This window comes from Pseudochaenichthys georgianus, chromosome 14, assembly GCF_902827115.2.
Source record: "Pseudochaenichthys georgianus chromosome 14, fPseGeo1.2, whole genome shotgun sequence".
Lineage (NCBI taxonomy): Eukaryota > Metazoa > Chordata > Actinopteri > Perciformes > Channichthyidae > Pseudochaenichthys > Pseudochaenichthys georgianus.
In genome coordinates, this window is record NC_047516.1 from 30,772,496 (window position 1) to 30,796,732 (window position 24,237).

General features: G+C 41.3%; 1 protein-coding gene across 1 annotated transcript in view; it reads left to right on the top strand.

Annotated features, from left to right (window-relative positions):
• Positions 1-23,808, top strand: part of LOC117459077 (roundabout homolog 2-like) — a 110,209-nt gene extending 86,401 nt beyond the window's left edge. The window contains exons 15-27 of the mRNA XM_034099920.1: positions 2,381-2,505; positions 2,602-2,773; positions 3,984-4,160; positions 5,881-5,907; positions 6,069-6,108; positions 8,445-8,569; positions 9,163-9,435; positions 14,299-14,461; positions 15,465-15,722; positions 16,990-17,198; positions 20,187-20,348; positions 20,475-20,729; positions 22,507-23,808. Coding sequence (XP_033955811.1) covers positions 2,381-2,505; positions 2,602-2,773; positions 3,984-4,160; positions 5,881-5,907; positions 6,069-6,108; positions 8,445-8,569; positions 9,163-9,435; positions 14,299-14,461; positions 15,465-15,722; positions 16,990-17,198; positions 20,187-20,348; positions 20,475-20,729; positions 22,507-22,508 — 1,988 coding nt within the window. The 3' untranslated portion in view covers positions 22,509-23,808. The remainder of the gene's footprint in view (positions 1-2,380; positions 2,506-2,601; positions 2,774-3,983; positions 4,161-5,880; positions 5,908-6,068; positions 6,109-8,444; positions 8,570-9,162; positions 9,436-14,298; positions 14,462-15,464; positions 15,723-16,989; positions 17,199-20,186; positions 20,349-20,474; positions 20,730-22,506) is intronic.
• Positions 23,809-24,237: the final 429 nt, after the last annotated feature.

Sequence of the window (24,237 nt, forward strand, 5' to 3'; positions counted from 1 at the left end):
TAACGGGAAGAAACTCAGCTATCAGACAATATTAACCATGTTCAGCTAAAGGGTAATAACAAAGGCTCTGAATTACCCCTGAACGACATGGGAAGCAAAACCAGACATCACACCACGTAGCATTATGGAGCAAACACGGGATCAATTCTTTGCTGTTGTTCTGATCAAAAGTTATGTTCAATTGCATTAAAACCATAAAACGCTGCTGAAGGTTAATCCATAGGTTAATCCAGTGTGTCTGTGTCACTTTGAAATGATTACTGATAATCCATCTTCATATTTATGTCAATAACGGAGATTTCATATTAGCTGCTACGAGACCGCATGACAGCTTCCGGTGTTGGGCATTCTGGCTACGCATCACTCATTCACCAATGGGCAGGGTTGGGTTGTAACGGAATACATGTAACGGCGTTACGTAATCAGAATACAAAAATAAAGTAACTGTATTCAGCTCGCGTTACATTTGAAAAACGAGTAATCTGATTACAGTTACTTTCGTAAACCTGAAGTGAATACATTTTGGATTACTTATTGGAATTATTGATTGATAACATTTACAAAGTAACCCTCCCAACCCTGCCAATGGGTAATGTTTAGATGGATTTTAGGAACTTCCCCTCGATTCTAACCGTTAGAAAGAGATGTCAATCATCAACATTGACCAAGGGGGGCCATAGATATGTCAAATGTACCCAAATGACCCAATATGTGGTTTTTATTTTCTAAACCTCTCTAAAAAGGTGAGATTTCACTTGTTTTGCATCAATCTTGATACAGGGTACTTGTTATATGTTATAGTTTGGATTCCTAAAGCTTTTAGTCTACTATCCCATCATTCAAGCGTGATTTTCACTATAAGTAATGGGTTTTTTGGATGGACACTATAATTTAAATGTGTTTACTATGTTCAATCTGAATTTACTTTAAAATAAAAACATTCTATATTGATTCTCACTTTTCTACATCCAACTCACAGGTTTATCGTTGCTTTGAGAACAACGATTATTAATTTACCCATTTTAGAAGTGAAGTTATAGTCAATTGTTCCGGGAATGTCATTTTCGAGCCTGAGGCCTGAAAAACAGGCTCGGGGCTTAACAGGTTAACCTTTTTTTAAGGGGGCATTCACATGGATTCTTTCATCACATCAATGCAGCAACAATGGCCTACAGAATGAGCATGTCATGATTGTGTCTACCCCTTGATTTGGATCTCCAAATGGGTTAAATGGGTTCTTCTTTGCCAACATTACTCCCTTCTACCAAGTTTTATGAAAACAAAAAAAGTGTTTTTTCTAGAGCCGGGACTCGATTAAAAAAAGTAATGTAATTAATTAGAGGCTTTGTAATTAATTAATCGAAATTAATCGCATTTTTAATCAAATATACATATTTGACCTGAGAACAGTGAGAAGCACTTTCCACATGGATGTGACTCCAAGTGGTCTACAGTCGAGTGCAATCCAGTGAGCCAGGGAGCTGGTTATTCTCTCAGACGTGGACTTACTTATCCTGGCCCTGAAACCAGTCATCTGTTGAGTGTGGGTTGGGTCAGGGTGTGGTTCCTTGCACTCGGAGTCGGGCTAACGTCCACGCTAGCTGCTACATGCTTTGCATTTAGGTGATACTTTAGGCTTGATGTGCTGCGGTGATATGCAAATTATTTTTTGCATAATTTGCACACAACCGTGCTCTTATCGACGCTTCCATCCGTCCGTTTTTTAAAACAAAATGTCCCATCCACGGGGCTGACCAAAGCGGTCTCATCAGCTTGTTCGTTCATGTTTGACTATTGTTCACCGTGGTTTGTTGTTGTTTGAAGTCCCATGCTGAAGTCATGAACGTTAGTTGGTGCTCCAGTATAATCGGTACGCCTGAAACTCATCCAGTGAGAAACGTTCCGCTGTGCAAAAATAAGTGCGATTAAAATGCGTTAATTTTTTTAATGCGTTAATTTTTGTGTAATTAATTAATCTTAATTAACGCGTTAAAGTCCCGGCCCTAGTTTTTTCATAATTCATGTTTTATACATGCTTTTATGTTGAAAAAGCTCTTTATTTTTCACATACTGCCTGTGCTGCAGAACCACTTTCACCCTCTGTCTGAAACCAGAGATCAGTCAATCAATGACCTGTGACTGAAAGTGTGACATCATGAGTGTGTCTACCCCTTGATTTGCATCTCCACCAAAATGAAATGGGTTTTTTTCTTGACCCAAATTACTCACTTCTACCAAAGCTCAAGAAAAAAGGACAAGTGTTAATCCGACTGACAGACAGACCAACAAACCAAGCTGGAAACGTAACAGCCTGCTTTTATTCTCTCTACTGATGTTTTTGGTTTGTTTCTTAAATCGTTTCCCCCTCTTTTCCCATCAGCACCTGGTGCGCCTCCGCAGCTAGTGACAGTGTTGACAGTCGGGAGCCACAACAGCACGTCCATCAGCGTGTCATGGGACCCCCCTCCCTCCGACGAGCAGAACGGCATCATCCAGGAGTACAAGGTAGGATCAAACTGCACCTGATACCAAACTGAATATTGTAGTCTTGTGCTCGACGACGTTACAATGAATTCTGTCTGCCGTGTCTGTCTTTTTCAGATCTGGTGTCTGGCCAACGAAACCCGCTTTCATGTCAATAAGTCTGTGGACGCAACCATCCGTTCAGTGGTGGTTGGGGGGCTGCAGAGCGGAGTGCAGTACCATGTGGAGGTGGCTGCCGGCACCAGTGCAGGGGTGGGGGTCAAGAGCAAACCCCAGCTCATCATCTTGGGTAATCCACTCTCTCACACACTTGCACCAAACCAGGAGTCAAATGAAACGACCTCCTAATGTGGGACCGGGGTCTCCATCACAGACTGTGGCGGGGGGGGGTCTGGGAAAATGATTTAGCAATGTATTGCACATGAAGAAAGAAGATTGCGCTTTACAACGCACACGTCTTCGGAGAAATCAATCGCAGTTCATTAAGTGTAGTGTCTGGTAACACTGTGCCAAGTACTGTTAGCCATATCAATAATCTTCTTCAATATGTGGGCAGCTGGTGCTAACAAAGGAGACAGTGTTTTTGTTGGAGCTTATCAGCCTATCACATCTTATAAAATACCTAAAGGATGCCCGGAGTATATAAGCCAAGAATCAATATCGGACTCCGCGGCCAGATGCTCTTCAACTGCGACTTTTGACTGATATATAATAACACCCTTAACGCACAGAGAAAGGGAAATATACAGGCCGATGGACTGAGGCTTAATGACGGGAGGGTGAGAGAGGCGCGGGGGGGGGGGGGTTCCTGCTGGAGACTGTGAATCTAATTTCACAGCACAGTAGCCGCAACAGAAAAATCAAACTCTGTCAGAGCTGCTCTGTCAATCTCGTGTCTTGCAGCTCAAGTTGATAAGTGCACTGCTGAATTGATTTATTCTACTGCATATTGGATGCACTGATGCTGTTTCCATTGTGCGTTTTTTACCTTTTGCTTTAACCCCTGCGTTGTTCTATCCTCTTTTAGTTCTAGTTTCATGCGTTTTTAATATAGACTCATCATTGGCCCCGGAACAATGCTTATTTTGCTTTTATTGAATGTATAATTTCCTGAAGTGAGTTTCCTGGTGAGTGAGACTAACAATACTGGTAGTTGTTGTATTTTTTTTCATTTTCCTCCTCTATCAGATATGTATCCTTTTTTGTTCACATTTCAGGCATGTTTTGGACCACAATGGAAATGAAATTGATTTTATATTCATCCCAAATGATTTTCACGCACAGCAGCTTGGATTATAATTATTTGTTCATTTGCCGTGTGTGTGGGTGTGGGTGTGTGTGGGTGTGGGTGTGGGTGTGTGTGTGTGTGTGTGTGTGTGTGTGTGTGTGTGTGTGTGTGTGTGTGTGTGTGTGTGTGTGTGTGTGTGTGTGTGTGTGTGTGTGTGTGTGTGTGTGTGTGTGTGTGTGTGTGTGTGTGTGTGTGTGTGCTGTGCCCCCAGGTGGAGAACTGAGGGACGTTATGACGGGATCGGAGGGCAACAATAGCATCTCAGACGTGGTGAAGCAGCCGGCCTTCATCGCCGGTTTGGGGGGGGCCTGCTGGATCGTCCTCATGGGCTTCAGCGCGTGGCTTTACTGGAGGAGGAAGAAAAGAAAGGGACTCAGCAACTATGCAGGTAGGAAAAAGAAAAAAAATCTGTTTACATTGTTCTGCACCAACACAGCATCTCCCAATTGGCTGATGTCATCCCTTATGCGACTCCATTTGAGTTGGCTGAAACGGAGAACAATGGGGAATATTCAGCACAGATGGAGAAAAAGCCCTATTTACTTTAATTCACTGCGCAGTGATGTGCATCAACTCTGAGTTCCATCAGCAGCGCACCGCCACAGCCTAATACATTCATGCGAGATAAGTAATTTAACATCCCCTTCCATTACTAGACCATGGCTGGTGTTGTTTGCACATTAACACGAGGCACGTCCGGGTTTACTTATGGGATCATATTTTATCCCTCCGTGAGTCAAGCATATAGCGGTGAGCTATTATCATAATGTGTATTGCAGTGAGTCAGGGATGGAGCGCAGTGGTTTCTGAATGCAATAGGGATTTACATGATTGAGTGCTGCTTTTCTGATCCTTTCTGTCACCGTTTAAAAGAAAAAAACACCACTTTTTTAGGGGGAAATATAGCAATGTATGTACAGTAATGGTTAGGATGTGACATATCCTAACCCTCTATGGCATACTGTTGCCCTCAGGCAACACACCACTTTTTTCGACCTCACACTGGCCCTCTAAATATTTTTATTTTTTTAAATATACACAATGTCACCTGACATGCTGGTGTCCAATACAATGAGGGAATGATATGGGTGTGGCATTTTGTCTGGGGGTGGAGCAGTCCTTTCTGCAAGCAAAGCTGCAGGGGCCTCAGGGCCACCACTTGGTAAGATACATTTAACTTTTTAACATATTAGAAATGTACACAACTTAAAATAAAAAATACGTAAAGAAGTATATTTGATGGTTTAAAGACTTATTATGTATTTGTTAATTAGCTAAAACTATGCTTTTTTGTTCGTTGCCTCAGGGCAACACTGTGCATTAGGTTTATCAGCTGTAAAATGATAAACCTAATCGATGTGTTTACATCTACTGATATGTACAGGAAATGGACCCAACACATGTTACGGGCAGAAGGGACACGGTCAGGCTGTTAGGGCTATATTCTGTCTGACAATGAGGACAGTGAAGGTCAAGATTGGGTTAGGCACACAGACACACACACACACACACACACACACACACAAAGAAAACCTTTTGAATTCATATAGAGTTGTTTTTTCGATTGCTTCTGAATTGTAGAAATCCTTGGTGTTGCAATCCCCTCGTAGCACAGTGTTGCCCTGAGGCAACAAACCAACCCCTGGTTGAGGGGTGAGGGGGGTCCCATTTGATAGTTGATATAATATCAGGGACCCCTAAGCTCCTAAAACACATGGTGAAACATTTTTTTCCTCCCAAAATAGAAAGTCATGCCAGAGAGGGCAAAGATATCATTTATATAATATTTGTTTAACATTATTCACTTTTATTTGTACAGCCTTTTAAGACATCTGTCATGCTACATGTTGTGTTTATGAAGAAAGAAAAAAATGGTGTTGATGCCTGAGGGCAAAAGGGGTCAAATGTCTCGCCCTCGTTTCCCCTTTATCCCTCAGGGTAAGTCAGCATAATTCATAAAATGCTGGAATGGCATAAATTACCAAGCAAAGCAAAAAGTGAAAGAACTGCAGCTCCTGCTTTAATGAGTGTTTTTGAGCATGTTAATATGGCTGCTTCGTTCTTCTACATCATTTTTGACACTTTATTCTTCTCTTTTGAATTCCCAGTTCAGTCCTTCACCTTCACTCGAGCAGGTATGTCTTTACATTGTGCAAAATAACATGGCAGTAATTACGCCTTCTCCACATTCTTGACAGCAGTAATGTATCAGTCATTCAAATTGATGGCCGGGCTGTACATTCTTTGGTGAATTAATTGAAGTGATTTTTCTCTCCTCCCCCTTTTCCCCTTCAAGTCACATTCCAAAGAGACAGAGGCCTCATCAGAAATGGAAGGTAAGAATCCACATTTTAAAATGAAGAACCCTTACAGTGAGAGCTGACCATGTGACATTTCACCGCCATAATGCTCGGCCTATTGTAATGAAGACTTTTTTCATGTTGAAGCAAATTAGCATACAGGCTCCAATATCCCCGCTGTTACTCATTTCAGAGTACGATTTGCACTGACGTACACTTGATGAAATCATTAATCACTCCTTGGAGGTGACGCTTCCAATTAATGCAGGTGAGGGTTGTGTTCGCTGGCTCTCTGTCAGTTCAACAGAGGTTGTTGGCAGAGCGAGGGGTCGTTGGAGGGCGTGCTGATAAATGTGTTATAATGGCATAATAGTACAATGTGTTGGGTCGTGTGTGGGCACGGCGCAAGGGAGCCTGAGCAGGCTCTGTCCCCCCCGGGTCGGTGCTTGGTCCTCTGAGGAAATGACAGGAGGTTGGTGTCTGAGGAGTGGAGAAGGAGTGTGGTGATGGAGCAGGTGTCTGAGGGAGGAGGGGGCCTGGAGATGGAGGGCTTTGTAGGTAAGGAGGAGGACCTTGAAATGGATGCGTTGTGGGCCAGGGAGCCAGTGGAGGTTCTGCAGGACAGGGGGGATGTCGTCATGGGAGCGGGTGTGGGTGAGGAGACGTGCGGAGGAGTTTGGATGGTGTACCACAGAGGATGCATTAGCAATAGTCTATTCTGGATTACATGAAGGCATGGATGAGGGTTTCGGCAGCAGAGAAAGAGAGTGATGGGCGGGGACGGGATATACTTTTGAGGTGGAAGAAGGCAGTTTTGGTGATGTGCTTGATATGGTTTTCAAAGGAGTCGCCGCTGTCGAAAATGACTGAGGTCATAGATATTAGAGGGGAAGGAGAGAGAATGGAATTGTCAATGGTGAGGGAGAGATCGTTATTGTTTTTGTAAAGAATAACGTAAGTAAGTACATTAACTGAAGGACTTTACTTAAGTACCATTTTTAGGTACTTGTACTTTACTTAAGTATTTCCATGTTATGCTACTTTATGCATAAGGGAAATAATGTTTGTCGACAGCAGTAAAATGCAACAATATTAAAATGTCATATATATAAATATAATTATATACACACATAAAGGCAATACACAATGATTACTTTTACTCTTTATATGTTAAGTACATTTAGCTGATAATAACTTAAGAACGATTTTGCATGCAGGACTCTTACTTGTAATGAAGTAGTTGGACAATAATGTATGGGTACTTTAACTCAAGTAAAGCATCTGAATACTTCTTCCACCTCTGCTTTGAGAGTCCACACAGCGGCCAAGAGAATGATAAAAAAAAATGCCAGAAGTAAACCTTGCCTTTGTATTTGTTAGTATCAAAAGAGAACACTTGCTTTGCAGGAAGGGAAAGAGTGAAGGTCCTCTGCTTTTCCTTTTGTCACACTTTAACAGGCAGATAAGCCCAGAGGTAGAACAAATGTAGCAAATACAAACTAAAAAGAAACACTTTCTCTCCCCGTTTGTTTGCGTGAGCGTGCTTCTCCACATACGTGTCAGTGTTGGCACGTGTTTTTCAAACAAATGTATGTAAATGTATGTAAACGCTTGCGTATTCTAAAATGGAAATTATTGATGGAATTGTTTGAACACCTTTAAGCCATCACAGAGTCAGCTATGAAACAATTCCCTTGGCATTTGGCGAATCAACCCCGGTGGAAAGATGCACTGTGTAGCTGCACATTAAACAACCATATGCGGACAGGGTGTATGTGAGTGTTTTGGTGTTTTTGCAGCAGCTGATAAGAAGTGGTTGTAAATTGCCTCTTTTTTTCCTCCTCCTCTTCTTTCTCCCTAAATTGCCGCCCACAACATTCCTACCTTGAAGTCAAAGCCTGCATTCATGCTCGTTGTATTTCACTAAGACAAAATGACACGGTAGCTTTCCTAAACCACCTAATGGGCTTTTGCTGTCTCTGTTGCTATGGAGACGGTGCACCACTGTAGCCGATCTGCCAGAGGCTGTCCATGATTCTCAATTTAAAATGTAAATGTCTGTTGTACTAAGGCTCTAAAGTGGATTTAGTGTGTATTTAGGCCTGCCTTGTTTCTCCGGGGAGAGTTAGGAGTGCTGGAGTTAAGGGGAGAAAGAAGTCTGATTTATAGACTTGCCATTTTATGTCTCTCTGTTGTTTATTGTCGCCTCTTCGCCCAGGCTACTCCACAGGCGAGAATATGCTGAATGAGTTTTCACATCAATTTGTTGTTGATGCAGCAAGAAGAAAATGAGCCGTACTGTTACGATGGAGGCTGGATATTTAACTATGTCTTCTTGTCTTTGTCTCTTCCCAACAAACATCATCTCACAGCCGACCAGGGCTGCTGAAAGCGGGGGACCAAGGCCTCCCCTGGTTGGCTGACTCCTGGCCCTCCACTAGCCTCCCAGCTAACGGCTTAGGGAGTCCCAAGGGCGGAAGCAACTTTGGCCGAGGAGGTAAGAAACCAGTAAACAGGCTGTGGGTGTTGGGAAAATACAGTTCTAGCAATGCCTGGTCAGACAGTTTTGATGCTCATCCGTTGGGAAGCGCAGTGACAGGACATCACAAACACACAAACACACACACGCAAATTAAAAAACAGCCTCTGAGGGCTATATTTCACTAATTAGCTTTGACAAGGGTGATATTTCGCCGTGTTTCTCACATACTCTTACTGTTTTTTTCTCTGGTTTTATGGGATCGAAGTGTTTATCATGTATTTGCATGTCCTCTCAGCTCATTGGAACCCCGCTGAGCTGCAGGCTTTTTGTTTGTGGGAGGGTAGAGCTGAAGGTTAGCGCTGTTTGAATACCACTCTTGTGTACGCTCCCACCGGGCCCCCACAGCGCGTTGCATGCTAATTGTGCAAGTAGATAATCACTTTCATTTATATCAAGTCCATTTGAGATCTGTATTTAACTAATACCGAGTGCCAGAGCAGCAGGAAGCGCTAATGACCTTAAAGATCGTTAACTTCGTGTCAACTTATCTCTCCATGATCCCCTCTTCTCCCCCATCCTCGCTCTGTCGCTCTCCTCTTTTGTCTCAGATGTTTTACCATCCGCCGCCGTGGAGAAGACTGGCACCATGCTGTCTGATGGTGCCATCTATAGCAGTATTGACTTCATGGGGAAGGCAGGGTACAGCAGCCCGGCGCGAGGCATCCAGCCCACCCCCTACGCCACCACTCAGATACTCCAGTCCAACAGCTTCCACGAGCTGGCTGTGGACCGACCTGATCCCCGCTGGAAGGCTTCTCTCCAAGCCCAGCAGGAAATGGCAAACCTCGGCTACTCGCTGACTGACAGGCGCCCTGGCAATGGTATGTTGAAGTTCAGTTTTAGTTTTTTCATGCTGTGATGTTTTCACTCTTGTGTATGCAACTTGGGACTCAGTAAAATAACAGCAAGGGGATTTATATTCTATGACTTTAAGGGAGTTGGCAAAGGAAACCAGAGAAAGAGCTAAATGAAAAAGGACGGAATTTATGTACATATTCACAGCAATGGACCCCCTAGGATAATGTTCCTTAATTACCCTTCTGTCTTCATCGCAATTCTACCCCAGGAGCTCATCTAGCCCAGAAATGTCACCCAATCATGACGCATTTCTCTGGGTTAACTTGATTAGCGATGGCGGAAAAATCCCTCAGTGTTCCGAGTTTTTTCATGCAGTGTATATACAGTGGGGCAAAAAAGTATTTAGTCAGTCACCAATTGTGCAAGTTCTCCCACTTAAAAAGATGAGAGCGGTCTGCAATTTTCATCCTAGGTATACCTCAACTATGAGAGACAATATGAGAAAAAAAAAATCCAGAAAATCACATTGTCTGATTTTTAAAGAATTTATTTGCAAATTATGGTGGAAAATAAGTATTTGGTCAATAACAAAAGTTCATCTCAATACTTTGTTATATACCCTTTGTTGGCAATGACAGAGGTCAAACGTTTTCTGTAAGTCTTCACAAGGTTTTCACACACTGTTGCTGGTATTTTGGCCCATTCCTCCATGCAGATCTCCTCTAGAGCAGTGATGTTTTGGGGCTGTCGCTGGGCAACACAGACTTTCAACTCCCTCCAAAGATTTTCTATGGGGTTGAGATCTGGAGACTGGCTAGGCCACTCCAGGACCTTGAAATGCTTCTTACGAAGCCACTCCTTCGTTGCCCGGGCGGTGTGTTTGGGATCATTGTCATGCTGAAAGACCCAGCCACGTTTCATCTTCAATGCTCTTGCTGATGGAAGGAGGTTGTCACTCAAAATCTCACGATACATGGCCCCATTCATTCTTTCCTTTACACGGATCAGTCGTCCTGGTCCCTTTGCAGAAAAACAGCCCCAAAGCATGATGTTTCCACCCCCATGTTTCACAGTAGGTATGGTGTTCTTTGGATGCAACTCAGCATTCTTTCTCCTCCAAACACGTCTAGTTGAGTTTTTACCAAAAAGTTCTATTTTGGTTTCATCTGACCATATGACATTCTCCCAATCCTCTTCTGGATCATCTAAATGCTCTCTAGCAAACTTCAGACGGGCCTGGACATGTACTGGCTTAAGCAGGGGGACACGTCTGGCACTGCAGGATTTGAGTCCCTGGCGGCGTAGTATGTTACTGATGGTAGCCTTTGTTACTTTGGTCCCAGCTCTCTGCAGGTCATTGACTAGGTCCCCCCGTGTGGTTCTGAGATTTTTGCTCACCGTTCTTGTGATCATTTTGACCCCACAGGGTGAGATCTTGCGTGGAGCCCCAGATCGAGGGAGATTATCAGTGGTCTTGTATGTCTTCCATTTTCTAATAATTGCTCCCACAGTTGATTTCTTCACACCAAGCTGCTTACCTATTGCAGATTCAGTCTTCCCAGCCTGGTGCAGGTCTACAATTTTGTTTCTGGTGTCCTTTGACAGCTCTTTGGTCTTGGCCATAGTGGAGTTTGGAGTGTGACTGTTTGAGGTTGTGGACAGGTGTCTTTTATACTGATAACGAGTTCAAAGAGGTGCCATTAATACAGTTAGCAAATGGAGGACAGAGGAGGCTCTTAAAGAAGAAGTTACAGGTCTGTGAGAGCCAGAAATCTTGTTTGTTTGTAGGTGACCAAATACTTATTTTACCGAGGAATTTACCAATTCATTCATTAAAAATCCTACAATGTGATTTCCTGGATTATTTCCCCCCATTCTGTCTCTCATACACTCTAAAATGTTTGGCTATAACATTACAGTAAAGTACTGGCTACTAGTTGCATGGATTTCACAGTAATTTACTGTAAATATTTCACAGTAATTGACTGTAAATATTACACAGTAAAGTACAACTAAATACTGTGACTTTACAGTTGCCATGCCCATGGAATTACTGTGATATAGCAGTACAAAGCTGTGGTATTATGGTACCTTGCTGTACATACATTACAGTAATTACCTATATGTTCACACTATTACTGTAGAAGTAATGCAACACAGTAGCCAGTAATTTACTGTAAATATACAAATGTAAATAATACGATAATATATTATAAATGTGACTAGTTAATTGGGATTTTACCATAACTACACAATTCAATCAGCTCAATCAACAAAGAAAAACAAAGAAAATGCCCATTTTAACTTTGTATTACTCCATTGAAGTGCAAAGTACATTTCACAGTGTCTTGGACATGTTGTTACGGCCCCAACCTCTACTCCGCGGTAGTGGCTCGTGCTGAGACCCGCAACATGACAGAATACACGCAATAACCGGTACTTGGTAACGAGCATTTATTATTATTTATTGATAATCAGCCGTTTGCTCACACAAGCGAAACGGGAAACAAAAAGAGGTCTAGAGGACTGGCCAAAAGGAACAAACAGAAGGAGGGAACCCGAGCCAGCCACACCACGGACCGTAGGACCCAGAGCTCCCCCCTAACCAGAAATCAATTATAAACCCTATGGGAAACAAAATAAAGCTGCGAAAACTGGACTACCAGGTCCTCCAGGCTAAACATAAACATACCTGCAAAAATATGGCCTACAGCTCAAAATGGCAAAGAGGTATTCTGAGGACAGTGTCTCCCGGGGTTAGGACAGGCGAGACATCCTTCTCCTCCAGCTTCTCTTTATATATACACGGCTGAGTGGAATTTGGAACACCTGGGCAGAGGCGGAGCCAGGGGAAGACCAGGTGCACCTGGGCAGAGGCGGAGCCAGGGGCAGACCAGGTGCAGACCAGGGGCCTATACTACGAACCTGGTTCAACCTAACCTGGATATGTTTGAGTTAGCCGGTTGGCCTAATCCAAAACATACGCGCTCTCGCTAAACTGTACTACGACGCTGGTTATCAAGTGGATTGCTCAAGCCAGCCGTGTCCTATCTAGTTAGGTGCGCGTTCACATGAAAGGGGTGGTATTTGGAGCATTCGACCAATCACAAACATGGAGAAGCGCACTGACAGCGCAGCGTCATACTTCCTGAATGAAAAGTGAACTTTAATACTAGTCAAAAATGAAGAAGTTAAACTTTAAACATCCATGACTTAAACACTTTATCCAGGATAAAAGCCACATAGCTGCACCTGCAAGGTGAATACAGCTGGTAACAGACAAGTGGTTTGAATGCGTACATGAACAGGTTTATGATCACTATCACTGCCCCCGTCTAAAACACGATCTGACTTTAATTACATTTGTCTCGAGTGTTTCGTCAACTTATGTGTTGCTTAAATAATACTTCTGCATACAGTATGTGACACTGTGAGTGTTGCACGGCCAGATACGGCTCAGCTGACTCAGATCAGGAGATATATGATACATTATGAAGTGATCCGGTGATGACTCTGATCCGGTTACTTATGTTGTGGCCGATATTTAAGTAAGCTTTCTTAACGCTAATGTTGTAATAGTCAGATTGCTCTGAAGATGGAGGTGATATTCTATTCATGTTCACGTTCACACAGTCGGTGATTTTTGCCGGCCGTCTTTCCTGCGGCGGCAGCTTTTCTGTATTTCCTTTCTCCTGTAATATGACTTATATCGCTTTAAACTTCCGCACACTGAGCTCTGATTGGTCAGCAGGCGGTGCTTTCACTGAGTTGAGCTCTTAGCCTGCAACCTATATGCTTAGCATATATTACCATGGAGATCTAGCCTGCTAAAAAGAGAACCAGCTTCGGATGACCGGAAAGCCGGAGTTTTCCCTGAATTTAGCCGCTTCGCAGTATACCCCCCAGGTGCACCTGGAGACAGAAAAGAAAACAAGCAGGGGAGCACTTGTCTACACAGACATCCACTCGAAGTCAATTATTTTTCTCTTTTTGGCTTTCGAGCCCGTCTCAGGGTTAATGCCCAGGAAGCACCTGAAAACAATAAGCCAAGACAACAATTTAAATTTGACATAGATTTATATGTTGCATAGTTTATTTTAAGGCACATGCAGCGGTGCCCCTTTCAATTTAAGTAAAACCTGCACCAAAAAAAGAAATTAGTATTTAAAGCAAGAGCGATAAAAGCAAGACAATCACTTAATTTGTTGTGTTATCACAGAGGATGGTCTGAATACAGTATTGTACTGTGAAATAATACAGTAACATGTTGTGAAATCCTGGTAATCATTGATCCTGTACATTCACAGTAATTAACTGTGCCTGTATTGATTTCACTGTGAAATTCAAAATGACCGTATTATATTGTGAACATTACAGGTATAGACTGTAAAGTGGTAAAACAGTAATTTATTGTAAAATATTACAGCTAAATATTGTGAAATCATGGTAATATTTTACAGTGTAGTTGAAGTGTACCTAGGATGAAAATTACAGGCCTCTCATCTTTTTAAGTGGGAGAACTTGCACAATTGGTGTTTTTTGCCCCACTGTACATTACAGGACATTTTTTGTAGCTACGCACAATAGCCTGTGTGCTCAGCTAAATGTCAGGCTTACCGCAGATAAATTAGAACGAATGGGGAAGCGACTTAAAAGTGTTTTGTCGCAGGTTTTGGTGGCTCTTTAAGGAAATGTCAACATTTAGAAAAAGTCCTAATGCGCTGTCAACACACAAAAAAAATAAAAATAATAATGAACACTGGCTGCGAGACAGGATTGAGAAAGTTCAGATAAAATATAGCTTTCAAGGTATGTGTTTGTGATTTCGGTGTGTGCAGGGATTTCTTCGCAATGTGTAGACCTACTCTTCACTTACCTCCCCCCAGGTGCAAAGGTCGGGAAAAAAAAGAAGGTGAAGGGTGGGACAAAGGCCTCTAAATCAAATGGGACGTGCTGGGCGAACATGCCCCTGCCTCCACCACCCATGCACCCCCTCCCTGGTACCGAGGTTGACCTTGACCGCTACCCCCAGGACAACCACGGAGGAGGGTAAGATACATTCATATCTCATCAATCTCTGCCCCTAGAACGGATGCACACCAACACCAAAAGAAACACGTTGAAGGAAGAAACACATGCAAGTACAGAGGTCACAGTATCCCGCACCTGTGGCATGTGTGTGTGTTGTGTGTGTGTGTGTGTGTGTGTGTGTGTGTGTGTGTGTGTGTGTGTGTGTGTGTGTGTGTGTGTGTGTGTGTGTGTGTGTGTGTGTGTGTGTGTGTGTGTGTGTGTGTGTGTGTGTGTGTGTGTGTGTGTGTGTGTGTGTGTGTTTTCCATAGTTCACACAATGGTCAAATAGACCAATAGCTGCCTATTTTCCTGATGATGAAAACCCCCGAATAATGCTTTTTCCTTTCCTATAGTGTGTTATCTTGGTTTTAGTGCATGTAAATGGTCTGCAAAGTCTAAAATCTCAAAGTTCTCTCCCACACATCCCCCCTGCCTGATACACCTCGATTAGACTGCTTTGATTACTTCCGGGACATAATGACATCACCACTGTATGTAACACTAACCTTCTATTGGCTAGCGCTCTAACACATTGTACGTGATAGGCTAAGAGGCGTGACATCTCTCAGCTGTTGACCCATCACAAGAGATACATCGATTGATCTGAAAACTATCTGTTGATTAATCAAAAATAAAAATAAAAGTTAGTTGCAGCCCTTAAACTTAACTGTTTTTGTATTTAACTTTCCAATGGGAGAGAACCTGATTTTGATCAATTGTATCTGTTTTTTAGACACACATTTAAAGATTATTAGGGAATGTATTTAAAACAAACATGTGACTTCAGACATTTGGTCCAACTCCAACCAAGAAAAGTCATTTTTTCGTCAAGTCATCATTTTTGGTCCATTCAAACCCTTGGTTGAAGCAATTTACTCTAAAATCTTGAAATAATTCCCGTCCTGTTCGACAATATGCAATCAGCTGTTCAACAAAGTCAACAATGTTTATTAACACATAACACATTTCTTCTACATGCCAGATATGACAGCAACAGTTGGGCCCCTCCAATGTCTGTCCAGACCTACCGCCACCAGGGTTTGGACAACGAGGAGGAGGATGACAGAGGTCCCACCCCTCCGCTGAGAGGAAGATCTTCCTCGCCAGCGACAGCTTCCTTCAGCCAACCCTCGTCTTCCTCTCTCAGCTCTACCCACCACGACGAAATGCAATCCATTCTGCAGGCCCACCTGGATGAGCTGACCAGAGCTTACCAATACGAGGTGGCCAAGCAGTCATGGTAAGGAACTTTTAGAACCAAAAGCTAACTACATGTTGAGCCAATGGCATTTAATTTAATTTGCTTTTATCCAAAGAAAACAAAGCAATAACCCTGCTACTACATTATACATCAATCAATTAGAACTGTATTTAAATATTACGTTTCGTGACATATTAGAATACAATACAGCTTAAAAGACCACTCCAAATGTTTCGTAAATCTCTATGTATGGCAGCCATTCCATTCCAGTGTTTGTAGAATTCCAACACAGAAATGTTTTCAGTACTTTATAGAAACTGATAATGCTGCAGTGGTCTCTTATTATTTTCCAAAGCTGTAAATACATGTTTATATAAACACAAGTTGAAGTAAAAGTCCATCTAGGCTGTGTATTGGCACAGGAAGATATATCTTTTTTTTTCTTATGATAATACTTATTATAATTTGTATGATTATTATTAGCTATCAATAAGCCAAACCTTTCTACGTCCTACTTACAGAAGAGAGATTTTTTGTTGTCAAGAAGTCGGAACAGGTGGGTTTTCAGTCAGTAGTAGATTATGTTTCTTTGTTTAAGATAAAGACCCTTTTTGTGACTCTTAGATCATTTGAAAACGTAATGTGTGTATCCATCTGAATAATGTTCAAATAAATTTGCTCTGCACAGCAGGAGATATACCTGTAATTATAGTCATTGTATGCTGTAAGTTTGAGTTTTACATATCAATAGCTGATGTTTGAGCGTCTTACAATACTGCTATTAACATGTGTCAGTCCCGATCCTGCGCTCCATGGTTCTTGCGGGCGATAAACACAGCTCTGCATTGATTGCACCTTTTGATGGAACATTGGAAAACTTGACAAGTCAGGGGAGACACGTGTTGGAGGGTAATGACTGGGTTTAGTCTAACATGCTGCTCTGACATCAGTAAATAGAGTTGGTAATTATGCATGCATCTACTCTATGGCGGGATGTGAGCCGTCATGGAGGACAGCTGTGGGGGAGATAAGAGGCATGTTGGTGACAGCCTTGCCCATCCTGATATCCTACATCCAGCCCAATTACAACGGCATTGTGTGAGCAACACACACCGGAACAGAGAAACTAATCAGTGGAACCACATCAGGCATTCGTCGTCTGCACATTAGATCTTTACTATTCTGAATATGCACTCATGCTGCGTTATGTAACCTGTTTTAGAGTATTTACCTGACATTCATTGCTTTTTTTTTTTAAATGTATTTTGTGTCCATTAATACACAGTATTTCCCCACCATTAATTAGGCACATGAAGGGCAGTCCAAACGTGTCCACCACCCCCGTCCCTCCGATGGACTTCATGTCCAGCACACTGGGCTCAGATCTGGGAGCGACTCTACTTTCTGAAGAAGACGAGGATATGGAGGAGGAGGAAAGATATGCTCTGGTGTCAAAGAATGTGTGTGGCTTTGAGTACACTCCTGGTCACAGCGTGGATAATCTTGACGGCTCAGGTATGTTTGCATGTGGAAGAAGGAATTTGACTGAAGTTATTGCTTTTCAAAAGAGGTCAAGTACCTTGCTCCAACGCCACATCCTTTCTGCTGCACAAAATATGATGCAACATGGAGAAATGTTTCCAACGCAGCAGTAGATTGTATAAATAATATGATAATCAAAACATGAGGGAGCAAACTTAGGGATATGGGCGTGTGTAACCATATGTTATGTATAAATACATACATTTCACTATGAACTTCTGAATGTTTAAAGTATGAAAAGTAGATGATATAAATATGACTACAAGTATATTTGGTCCACATAGTTGACAAAGGAAGTTATATTGATATAACACCTTAATGCAATACCCAAACTAATGAAACATCACGGTGAGTCTGGGGGTCCGGAGGGTCCAAGGGCCAAATCCTCGCAACATGCAGCTTTAATGTATGGCTGTATTTTGATGTATTGTTATTAAAAGGACACATTGCTATCTATCCAAGGGTGTCATTAAAAAAATCTGCACATATTAAGTTGCAGATATTTTAAAATGTAATGTATCCTTTTTTCAACTAGGTCTATACATTTTATTTTTTCTTGTGGTTTATTTCATGATCATTTTCTGGATGCATGGAGAGGTTGTTTGGTCGATATATTGTCAGAAAATAGTGACAAAATGGTCCCCAAATCAAAGGTGAGGTCTTTAGAATATCTTGTTCTTCATTCATAGATATTCCGGTAAATATTATATAAAACAGAGAAGAGCAGGACATCTCCACTTGAGAGGATGACAACAGCATTTTTTACTTAATGCACTAAGATGACACTTTAAACATTAATGGATTAAGGAAATAGTTGATGACTTTTCTTCCGTCAAAAAACAAATCGATAAGTCAAGTACAGTAAGTGTTGCAGCCCTAATGACTCTAATGCTATTCCTAACAAAGCCTTTTAGCTGCCATGCACAGGTATTCCCGGCAATAAAATATTGCAAAAAGACATGGCTTTGAATGTTCAAAAATATTTTGCAGTGTATTGCAGATTTGTCCAATATCAACCCTCTTGTCTGCCAATAGGGTTTGGACCGCTGGGGCAGCAACCACTGTGCAGTCTGTTGGCCGGCTGAACTATCACCTACAGACACATTGCATAGTACAAAGACCAAGGCACACAATGGACCATTAAACTGCACATAGAAGCCCCCACTGACACTTGTCTAGGGGTTGTTATTACGGATAATACATAATAGATCAGGAGGGTGTTTATGTAGGCAGCAGCCACAGTGATTGACACTAACAGGTTATATAGAAAAGTTGGTCAAATAGGAAAAAGTTTTCGAGGCTTAATAATTATTCACACTTCCCATCTTAATCATATACCCTTTTCCTCTGTAAGTTGTCTGTGTCAAAGAGATATTCAGACAGACTGTGAACAGTTGCTTGAAGCCATTCTTGCATAGACATCAAAAGCAAAACATAGAATATTTTAGTGCTATTCTTGAAATAAAAAAGCCCACGTCGAACATTTAAGATTTGATGCATTTATAAATAGGGTTCTGTCTGAAAGTGTTTCTTTAGAGAGAAACTTAAAGGCTTTTCCCACAGGGACAGAAGTGTACCATTTTTAGACTCCATTGTTTGATGGGTTAAGAGATTGACTTGTGCATAGAGAATATGTGTTTTCAATAACCCGTTGCGGGGCATAATACAGGTCACACAAACATTAGCAATGCAAACATTTATTGTGTCGTGTTTAACTGTCAAGGCAGAGAAAATAGCTTCAGTCCAGGGAAACAAATCAGGAACAAAGCTGGCGCGTTGGCAGTATTTCCACAGGGGATGCCATTAAGCAGTTGTGCATTTATTCTTTTAATAGCATGTTAATAAAAACGTATTTCCATGATGTCTGATTTCAATTGCTGTTGTATGGAACTTGGTACATTAATGCTTTAATGCTTTAATGCTGCAAAAAAGATAACAGTTCTTCAAACCCTCTGATTAAAGCATTAACTGATTTTCTAACAAAATAAGCAACTTGTTTGAAGAAGTTAATTCTACATAGCGTGCAATTGAAGTGCTGTGAATCTTCTTTTAAAACATTACCATCTGTATGTAAACAAGTTTGGCACAATATCTAGGAAAGAATCTGATTTATTTCTAGTTTCTTTAACCACTAGTGGATTGCTTTGTACATCCACATTACTCTTTGGTGTCTAGCTCAATCCACTGGGTGTGAACCAAATATTTGTTATTTGAAGTGCTTACACTTATTGGTTTGTATACACAAACATTTGTGTATCTAGAGTGCTTACCAACCCATTAACTGAGAAATAAGACTAGCATCAAACAATCTGCATATTTATCATGCCAGCCAATCAGAACAGACTAGGCCTTTTTGGGAACAGGTCTTAAAGAGACAGGCACTTAAACCGAGCGTTTAAGACAGAGGCAAATAATGATATATTCAGACAGACAGGATGAGAAGAATACAAGGTTTTTTTTAACATTAAAGCATTTAAACATGTTCTAGTAGAAACACCAAATGAAAGTATGAAACCTAAATATAGCACAATATGTCCCCTTTAACTCCCTCTCTGAAGGTAAAGCTTGCAGAAGTCATGCTTAGGCAAATCTTCATTAAAGGAGACGTTTTATTAAAGACTAAGTGATTAAATTGATTTGTTTGTGTACAAATACTTGTGTACTTGACGCGCCTATCAACCCACAAACTGAGAAATAAGACAAGCAACAAAGGAACCGAAGGTTTTTTTGCCAGCCAATCAGAGAAAAACTACTTTTTTGGTAATGCGTCTTAAAGAGACAGGCACTTAAACTGATTGTTTAAGACAGAGAGTGAATAATGGTATATTCAGATGGACAGAATGAGAAAAATAAAGTGTTTTGATCAATATAGCATACACAAGTGTTCTATTAGAAACCCCAAATACAAGTCTGACATTTGAAAATGTGCTTAATATGTCCCCTTTAACTCCCTCTGTGTAGGTCAAAGCTCTCAGAATTGTCACTCTGACAGCTCCGGCTCAGCAGACCCCGGCGCACAGAGCACTCACAGCCTCGGCCACAAGAGGGCGGCGTTAACTGGCCTCAAACCACAGACTGGCAAGGTCGGGACTCTGCCAAGACAAAGAGACACCAACAAAGACTGTGAGTCTTTTGCACTCTCAGCCAATGTTTGCCAGAGTATCCTCCATTGTAGTTAATCCAGCGAGGAGTGCTTCTATCATGATGTCTCATTTGTGTACTTTGCCAAATCTACCATCCACTCCACAGCCCACACACCGGCCGCAAATTCCCTGCACAGTGTGGGTTCCCGCATGCACAGCTCGTGGGCAGCTGCGGCCTCAGACCCCTCTGAGGAGTGCATGGTGACCGTGTCGACGCTGGAGCGGCAGCATATGGCTTCCTGGAGCGGCACAACAACATCCAACAGGGCCACCCTGAGTAGGGGCTCCCACAAGAGACCTGGCACAGATCCCTCCCACAACGGGCATCCGTCCACCAACAGCACAGAGAAAAGGGAACACTGTAGGTGTTAGTCCTCCGTGAGGATGTGTTTTTGCGTGCAAATTACACATGATGATTGTTTTCAGTATGCTTAATTTAATCAGGAAGTCACAAAATATAAAATAATAACAGAATGCATATAAATAGACAACAGCTTAACACCATGCTTAAAAATAAATGCTTTCTGAAACATCTTGTGCGTAGGTCTTGAAAGGACATACAAATACAAGCTTATTATTACAAACTGTGACACCTAAAACCAATAAAACAATCCATGTTTTAATTACCCTATCGTTATCTTCAGTTTTAGTCTACTCTAGTAATTTCTTCTCAGAAAAGGATGTTTTTAATATAATGGTAGTAGGTATTTTATGATGTAGTCGTACTCTTTACCGATGAATTAAAAGAGGGCTAATATCAGGTTACAGGCAGGGAGGGCCAGCCCACCTTCTGATACTATATTGGGTGCATTATGGGTCATCAGTAATAAATCTGAGAGCTGAGTGAGTGACAGCGTCCAGATGTTTAAACTCTGCAATACAAATATTTCCCCAGGGCGACATAGATATACCTGCTATCTCTCATGGCCGCCGGTGGGAGGGTCCATTCTCAAAGGGTTAAGACTGGAGATAGCAGCATGTCCTTAAATAATCCGACCATTATTCGATACCGAGAGAAAGGTTGCTCCCACAATCCTTTTCCAATAACAGAATAGGAAACAGAATCCGTTCCTACAAAAATAAATCCTGGATTTGCTACATAGGTTGTCTTTACATTTGTTTTAAGGTAATCCAGAAGGAATTACTTGAGGAACTTGGTCAAATGTGCCATTTAAAAAGCAGAACTGGTGGGTTTTTAGATAGAGAAAACACATTAAAACATGTTCTGAAGGGTATCAAATGAGAGTAGCACATTACCAATGGCTGACTGGATAATTTGCCAAACTGTACAGTAATCTAAGCAAGTGAGGACATAATGTGCATGTTTTATTTCTTTTAAAAGACATTTTTAGAATCCAGTTGTATTTGGTTAATCCAGATTGTTAAAGTGACAGCCACAAATAACACGTTTTTGCTATATAATTATGACATTGTATGGCTTCTCTGTTCTTCATCAGTTTATAAAGAAGTACAGAGAGAATAAAAAGATGTTCCTCTTGAAGCCTGCAGCGACAGTTTCACAATACAGTTAAAGAGACCCTTTTATGCTCTTTTGGGTTTTCCCTTTTATGTAGCGTGCTATGTAAATGTGTGTGCATGTAAATGGTCTGCAAAGGATAAAATCCCCCCCCCCCGCCTGAAACAGATTCATTTGACTCCTCTATCTCCGTAATATAGTGCCAGCGCTTCTATTGGCTAGAGCTTGAACACATTGTACGTGACATCTCTAAGCGGTTGGCCAATCACAACAGAGCTGGCCAGCTAACCAATCAGAGCAGACAGGGCTCTGGTGTCAGACAGAGGGGGAAAAGAGGTGCTGCAGCACAGGCAGTATGAGAAAAATAGAGAGCTTTTTGAACATTAAAGGCAGTACACATGTCACAGTAGAGGCAGAACAAACGGAACCTGAAAATGAGCATTAAAAGCCCCTTTAATTGAAAAAAACAAACAGAAAAAGTGAAGAATGATGCTCAATTTCCAGTAAGGAAAAGCTGCAGATCCCGTCAAAGTTGAGCTTGCATTCACACCGAAATGTATCCTAGGATTGTGAGGTAGAGATGCATATGTTAGTATTTTGCTTTCTATTTAATGTCTCCCAAGATATTCAATTGTTGTTTTTGGTGTGTCTTTTATTCCAGAGTCTTTGTGAAGCATCACACCCTGCAGATGCTCCCGGGTCCCAGGACACCTTGTTTGTAAGCGTCATGAGATTTTCTCTCTGCGACGAGACACTGAATGATGTTAGGAAGGACGGAGAGGAGACAGAATGAAGACAAAAGGAACAGAGCGCGCGATAAAAATGCAGAGCTGTAAATGTCATGTACAGACACCAGTCTCACAGTGTTACTTTCATCCCCCTCTTCAAAAGAGTAAAACCGTATGTTGTATGCCCGCTTCTTCTTTTTTCTGTCACAGCGTGTACAAAGATTCACAGAGTGGAGATGAAGAAAAATCACAACAAAATGACTAATATGAAAAAGGACTTGCATAATTTGTAAATATATTTTTTTATGTTTTTTTTTCTCTCTTTTCTTTTGCTTCGCTATGCAAGCCAAACCCAATGTTGTATCTTTTGTGATTTATTACTGTGAATGATTTTCATTAATGCTCAAACTGTTAGCTTATTTTAATGAAGCTACTGTATCGTTGTACTTTGCACAGAGCGTTTTGGTGAAAATAAGCACAAACCCATTGTCAGCTGAGCTGAGGAGGAGAATCATAATGGCAGAGAGGGACGTCTATGATAAACAGAACCGAAAACAGAAGATATATACTTGGCTGTGCTATACTTGTTTTAAAGAAACACATATATTGAGAAGGAAAAAAAACACAGGTAAATACTTGGAAATAATATGCCAATATATCACTTATCGCTGGGAGATTATTATGCAGCATACCTATAATGGTTCTCAACAAGTGTTTACCAGTTTATTGGGAACAAAGCAACACAATGTTGCGATTATAAAAGCAAAGACAGGAACATAGGGTAAGCGTCTCTGCCATTCACAAGAGTATGTTAATCAAAATATATATGCATTTGTTTTGCTAATTATTTTCCAATTACATACAGTGACATATTGAGTGCAATATTGAATGGGCAATGGGGCAGTACATAGGGAAATATCCAGGCCAAAAGGCCCTCGAGAATAATGAGATTTAACAATAAGTATATATGAATTAAAAAATTACTTAACCAACTGCCAAAAAACATTTTCCAGTTTTAAAGTCTAGCCAATTAGCATTGTTCTGCCAACGAGATTCACAGTGCGACGTCTTGCCACATGTTTGGATGGTTTTTGTTTTGATCATTGTTCTGGTAATGACTACTCTTTCAAGAATCTTTACCTGCCATATTGGTTTGCCCTCAGGAATAAGCAGCCAAACATTTGGGCAGTTTTTCAATCCTTTGATGCAAAATAAAATGTGTATGTGAAAATGAACCATGCGTTCTCCTTACTGTGCCTGTGAGTCTCACACAAATACATTCATCCACTAATCGACCAAAGTCCATGTTTGGGATTTTGAAACTCGTCAATATTCAGTAGTTTAGATCCTCCATATTGAAAAGGTTTTAGATTGCTTTTAGTTTTTTTTTATATCTCGTTTCACTTTTTGATAATATATATGAAATTGTTATGCAGAAACATTGCATACAGGTAATATATTCAAGTTTTTGCGACGTCACCCTCTGTGTAAACATTTGTTTATAAACTCAAAAGGATTTTTTATTTTCAATTCCTCAAGGGACTGCATAAATCAGAATGAGTAAAGATAAATGTTATTTTAAGACAACACTAACATTTTCTTTTAAAACACATGGGTCGTTCTGACTTCATTGATCCGATGTGATTCCTTTTCTCAAACACGGC